General features: G+C 45.6%; 1 protein-coding gene across 1 annotated transcript in view; it reads right to left on the reverse strand.

Annotated features, from left to right (window-relative positions):
• LOC135830935 (uncharacterized) overlaps positions 1 to 6148 on the reverse strand; it is a gene marked incomplete at its 5' end in the record, with an annotated part of 47260 nt that extends 41112 nt beyond the window's left edge. Inside the window, 3 exon segments of the mRNA XM_065343160.1 lie at positions 437 to 562; positions 1382 to 1693; positions 5563 to 6148. Of these exon segments, the coding sequence (XP_065199232.1) occupies positions 437 to 562; positions 1382 to 1693; positions 5563 to 5674 (550 nt within the window).
• Between the last annotated feature and the right edge of the window lie 596 nt (positions 6149 to 6744).

Consider the following 6744-nt stretch of genomic DNA (forward strand, 5'->3'; position numbering starts at 1 on the left):
TTCTTTTACTACTCGCTTTTCCTTTTTCCTTTGCAAAGGATTTGGAGAACTCCAAATCTCAAAGGATCTGTTGCGAAACGTTTTTCTTTTCTTTTCTTTTCTTCTCCTTCTTTTTCTCAGTATTCCCCACCGTGGCTGGTGGGCCGCATCACATGCGTAATGGCATTAGGTAGTTGTGATTGAGGAATAATAACAACAATAATCTATGTTCTGACGATGGGTGACTGGCCCGAAATGTCAATAATTTTTTCGACATCATTAATAAAAGATTTTTTTATCTAAAGTGTGAATAGCAACTAAATAGAGCGGTTGTCAGTTGATAAACCCCCTTTTATTAATAATCTATGTACAGTGCATATGGATGTGTTGTTTGGTGCATGCCAATAGTTGATACTGGATGCTTGTGCTATGCCAGACCGCAGGCTGGGTGCCTTACCACATCCTCGCTCGTCCGCGTAGTCAATACTGCACTGTGGCGCACCACCACTGCACCTCTCCGCTTCGGTATAGCAGTTCTGAGCATTGTCCCCTTTCATCGAACACGAAAACAGCTCACCACAGCCTGCAAACCGCCAACACCAAAATGGAAGAGCATTTTATCATTTTTGAAGGATGATACTTTTAATTATAGGTTAGTACCTGGCAGAGAGACTACGGCCCGAGGGCTAACCTGAAGAGCACAAACAAGCCATAAGGCCCTCCCTGCCATGCACTAACTATTTTAGAACTAGGTTACATGCATTCAAAATGATCTCACTTGCATTATACTTGGGTATTGGGGAGTTTTGTGGTTTGTGTGCAGAGAGAATTGGGCAGTGTGGTATGAAAGAATACTTTCTTCTGCTAACTCAGGACACTGAGGACTACGGAAAGGAGAATAGAAGCAAATTACATGCTGGGCTCTTATTGCGAGCTACATTCTTGTTCATAGCTTGTGGAGCAATTTAGGGGCTTCCAGAGCCCCTTTTCGATACCTATAATGACTTTGATCTACGGTTTTTGTAGGGTTTCCACCAGCTGTTGGCAAAGGAAAGCCCTACACTGAGAGATGAAAGAGTACGGGAGGTAAAACCGTACACACTTCTGAAATGCGTAGCTTTTAGTAGTACTCCTTACATTTTATGCAGAGTTCATTATCTGCACCTTCACTATAATGCGTAGAGGAAGTTTTACGCACCCATTTAGAGCATATCCAGCAGGCTTTAGACTAATCCAAGGCCCTCGACGCGTCATCAAAGAGTAGTAAAATTACGATTGAGCGGGCTTTAAACTCTGATAAGGCCCTGGCTGGAACGTCACTGATGTGTCATCTCCTGGACAACGAGACAGACCTCGTTCTAAAGAAATAAACAAACAGGCTGAGAAGTGGTATCTTTCTCACCCGGAAATACCAGCTCCCGACCCGATAGGGTGACTGGTGTGTTGGTTGAAGTCGTGCCAGCTGCAAATACGTCGTACAGGAACCGGGTGTTCAGACCAGAAATATTTTGCGGCAATACGGTTCCTTGGTTGCACTGCGTCACATTCAGAAGCCGAGTTTGCTGACTTTCCAGAAATTCCAGAATGTATCTGATACTGCATGTGAGCATCTGAACCCCGGGGTCGCAGGAGTAGCTCGGCGTGACAAGTATAGACCCCTGCGTTGGCCCATCTGTAACCACCACGCTGGAATTGCATCCACCCAGCATCACCTCTGCATGGAATAGATTTTAGAAAAATGGATCACAGAGAATTGTGAAGTTGGAAGCAGACAAAGTACTTTGTGCTTCAAGTAGAAGATTATTAGAGGACACTGATGAGAGAAAATCGTCATCTGAGTTGGGCACAAAAACATATCGAGCACAACACATCTCCTAGATTACTAGTACACTGGTGTACAGACTGTGACATTCTCCTCTCCGAGTTTGCGTGCGTTTGCATGGAGTTCTCTAGAAACATTCAGACTCTGTTACTCTATGTAGAAGTGCTTGGGCAGGCTCTCCAAGCAATGGAGACTCTCTGCAGCTCTCCAAGCAATGGAGACTCTCTGCAGCTCTCCAAGCAATGGAGACTCTCTGCAGCTCTCCAAGCAATGGAGACTCTCTGCAGCTCTCCAAGCAATGGAGACTCTCTGCAGCTCTCCAAGCAACGGAGGCTCTCTGCAGCTCTCCAAGCAATGGAGACTCTCTGCAGCTCTCCAAGCAATGGAGACTCTCTGCAGCTCTCCAAGCAATGGAGACTCTCCTCTCCAAGCAATGGAGACTCTCTGCAGCTCTCCAGCCTCTTCTGAGAAGGACCCTGGACGCGGCGATCACGGAATCCTATACTTGTGCAGAGTGTATTCAATTGTCTGTATTCTACTGGTGCCACGATGAGCTCGTTGTAATTTTGTTAATATGCTCAGCAATGCATGCAATGATTGAACTCTCTCCCTCTGGTCTCTTTCATTCTCTTTCATTCTCTCTCTCTCTCTCTCTCTCTCTCTCTCCCTCCCTCCCGCCCTCTCTCCCTCTCCCTCTCTCTCTCTCCCTCTCTCTCTTTCTTTCTTTCTCTCTCTTTCTCTCTCTATCTCTCTCTCTCTCTCTCTCCCCCCCCCTCTCTCTCTCGCTCTCTCTCTCTCTCTCTCTCTCTCTCTCTCTCTCTCTCTCTCTCTCTCTCTCTCTCTCTCTCTCTCTCTGCCTGTCTGTCTGTCTGTCTGTCTGCCTGGCTGTCTGTCTGTATGTTTGTCTGTCTGTCTCTCTGTCTGTCTGTCTGTCTGTGTGTCTGTTTGTCTGTCTGTCTCTGTCTCGGTCTGTCTCTATCTTTCTTTCTCTTTCTCTCTCTCTCTCTCTCTCTCTCTCTTTTCATGGGATATTTATAACTAAGTCTTAATGAAGGACTTGAAGATGATCCTGGCAGGAAAGGGATCCATCCAAACCCTTGGGACCCCAGCCCCTCCCCCAACCTCAAGGTCATTTTGAGGTCAGTTCCATCTGGAATTCTATTCGTGTATACCTCTATACGCATACAGTACTGATGTTTCACTGGCTCATTTGCGGAACTCAATTAGTGCTGCCTTAGGTGGTACAGGCCAGGGAGTATTAAAATACTTTTACTACTCCCTGGTACAGGCGGTATCGACAATTAGCTGTGAAACCCTTTACAAATAGATGAAGGCACATGATTATTGCTTTTTTGTTCTTATCCTGTTTTATTCCCACAGTTAATTGGGAACTTGTGGCCTGGCACGAGGGAAGCATCAAGGCAGCGAATGGGATTTTGGTCTTTGACCAATTGGTAGTGGGTCTGATCCACTCAACTCCCACCGCTTTAGGAGCTGCATCTGCGCCTTGATCCTTGAGCATGGCGACGTTCTCACAGATGCGGAAAGCTCGGTCGCTAGCCGAGTCTCGCGCGAACCGTGAATTCTTCTTCTTCTTTTCTGTTCGTTTTGTTTTGTTTGAATTTCTGCATTACCATTGTCAGTCTGTGGCACCCTCCCTACAGAAGGACAGTTCTGTCTCGTCCTCTCCCCCCCCCCCCCCCTTTGCCATACGAATACCCCTCCTCGCATTTACTATCATGTCACAGTACTTGCAACCCGTTTGTTCTTTCGAATTCAAATAAAATAATACACTGAAATACGTGTACATGTACTCACTCCGATGCAATTTAATCTACTCCTGGTGCAATAAGTTATACCTGTGCCATCTTCTACAACTTTCATTAGGCTTCATAGCTATGGCAATCATTACCTTCTGGGAAAGTCCCCTTTTTCACATACCCGCCACTAGCAAACTACGTCACAGTCACGCACCTATTTTATTAATTTCCATCATGTTTCAACCTCTCTTTTTTTCCAAACCCCGATTAGAGAGACAGGGTTCCCACCTACCGCTCCGCAAACTGATTGCTATGACTAGTATAGTGTAGTAGTTCAGTCCAGAAGGACCCATCATAACAAGTGTTTGTTGAATTGGGCAGTTGGGCTGGCAAGATAACACCTAGTACAAGATGTACTACAGTGGTGGTGGAATCCTGATAATTCGAACATACCGCCACATAAAAAAATCTGATAATTAGAACCTCGAACTGGATATGTCCGGTCAATTGGAAGTCCCACAGATTCCACTTACATAGAAAATGTGTGGGATTTGTGCTGATAATTCGAAGTTAGCAAAGTGTAATTCGAAGTTCACTGTACATTGTACTGGTCAGTTCAGTTTGCATGAGCAGGCTGTGTCGGTCAGTTCAGTATCCGTGAAATCTGTGTCTAAGGTCCATAGCGCAACTCTGCGTGACCATGAGAGAATTTTGACATACATATTGTGTTGTGGGTTCATGTTTGGATAATTAGAATGTCCGGATAATTAGAAGTCTTTTCCTGGCATTTTGAGGTTCGAATTATCAGGATTGCACCCGTACAGTGAAACCGGCCTAAGAAAGGTGATCCGCTCTCCAGCTAGGGACCCTCAGTATTATTATTATTATTATTATTATTATTATTATGAAATGACCCGAAGGCAATATGCCTATCAAGGGGTTTATATGTGGCCGCTGTGTTCAGGTGGTCTCCTCATCCAAGGTCAGCTGACTGGAAATAACACCCCCTGTGGTATTTGTTGAAGTGGTGATGCGGTACAGGTCACTGGCCTTGACAGTTTTTAAACGTAGTACTCCATTATATTAAAAATTCACGGTTCGCTTGAGACTCAGTTAGACTGAGTTTTCAGCATCTGTAGGAACGCCGCCACCCTGCAAAGATCTAAGGCGCAGATGCAGCTCCTAAAGCGGTGGGAGGTGAGTAGATCAGTCCACCAGCAAAGTGGGCAAAGACCGAAAATCCCTTTCACTGAACCCATACTCTATAATTCTACAGCACGGGATGGAAGCATCATTTACACTCTGCAGGCATCACAAGTAGTTAGATACACAATGCTGCAGCATTGACATTTACAACACAAGGCAAATGGTCCACTAAAATAATATTTAACGCAATAAATAGAGCAAGCTGCGCACTCACCATAAGCAAATCTTGTTTTCATGTGGAATTATTCCTTGAACATTTTCGTGGCCATCTCTTCAGAAGGATTACTGGCAAATCGAATTTAAATTATCTCCACGTAAGCTTTTTTTATAGGATCAATCAGCTTTTTTTAAATAATAATTCTAAGGAACACTCCTGTGACAATCACATGATGGTTGTATTATGTGGTCAATGTAATTATATCCTTGGCAGCTAGGTGTGGTCATAATACCAGTGACTGTCTTTATCTGTGCAGCGTTTTTGTAGCTGTAGAGAGGCAGAGCTACATCATGATCTACGTCCTCAACACTCAGAGAAGCGCCAATCGCACCTCATACTCCATAGTCTCGCATAGTCTCTGCAAAGATCGTTAGTACAGTCATGTACATGTACCGTGACCGTGACCTAAAGTCCTTCAATCTACACAAACCACTGACAGTGAAAACGTTACTTGTGCACATAAACACTGTACCCGTCACACGTACACGTGCGCAACCAGCGCCAGCAGCACTAAACACCATAAACACTGTAAGCAGTCCTAACTAACTGTTACTTCTCATACTCAGCTGATCCCTCACCTGTCGTCTGAGAACTGACAAATAATTCCGGTGCCGGGACGAGCACAAATCCAACCAGGAGCAGGTGAACGGCGAGCACTGGAACACGCCGGGACGAAATCACTGTTTCCATGCCTGGACGCTCCCGGCCGAAGCCGACTTCACTTTCTAGTCACGGCTAGCTCCGTTCCGGAAGAGAAGCTCAAAGCCGGTTCCAACAACTAGCGATGCTGTACTTATCTTCCAGGTCAACCGATACCTCTAGCTTTCTCCCCAATGTGTCTCGTAGATACACTGGGTTCTGTATCTTGTTTCGCTCGAGAGTTACTCCACCGATCAGACTAAAGTTGGTGAGCTGAAGGCAGTGAAGAAGATACTGAAGGACATTCAGCCTACACGCTACAGGGTCGACTGCCTTGGCTCAGTCAGTGGCCAGGCTATCCCTGATGCTGAGCTCGCTGAATGAACTTTTCGCCCACACAAACTGAGATCATACCTTGTCACCGGTACGTGGTGCACCATGGGCATGGAGTCGTTTATAATAGCCTGTCACAGAGTCAGTCACCGGCAATGCTGGAACGTGCCCTACGCATGAGCCGCTTGGGGCCAGAGGCTAAAGCCTAAACTAAACTAAATACGTAGATCTGCGACTCGCTTGTAAGGAATATTCGTCAGCAAAGCTAGCGAAGCCCAAAGCCCAAAATGTCAAGCCTCAACGCTCAAGTCAAGACTCAAGGACAAGGGCAAGGAGTTTGTTGACCATGCGTAGACCTATGAAGTAACAACGGTACTCGGTAGACATCTACGATGTAAAAGAATTTTTTGTTGAGAAGATCTATTCTACAGTAGTACTAAAAAATGTCATGTAGTCGTAGTAGTAGTTTGGCCCCGCTGGAAAGTGGAATGTGTACTGTATTATTGTATACGGCCACGCGAGCTTGCATGCTAGCGCTGCCTCTTTGCTCTGGTTCTTTGACTCTATCATGTCAAGAGAGTACAATCCATGTACTGCCAAGTCACTTTAGTGTCAACACAGATTGAAGGTCAACCACGCTCAACCCAGCAGTCCCTTCATTCAAGCCATCAAGGATATCCTGTCTTTCTAGACACTACCATGTCCCATCTGCATCGTGGTCCAGACCAGTGACCACAATCAGAACTGACAGAAGAGTAGCTAGTAGATCTACTGGAAGCACTCCCTGA

The sequence above is a fragment of the Sycon ciliatum genome, chromosome 1 (assembly GCF_964019385.1).
Source record: "Sycon ciliatum chromosome 1, ocSycCili1.1, whole genome shotgun sequence".
NCBI classification, from domain to species: Eukaryota; Metazoa; Porifera; class Calcarea; order Leucosolenida; family Sycettidae; genus Sycon; species Sycon ciliatum.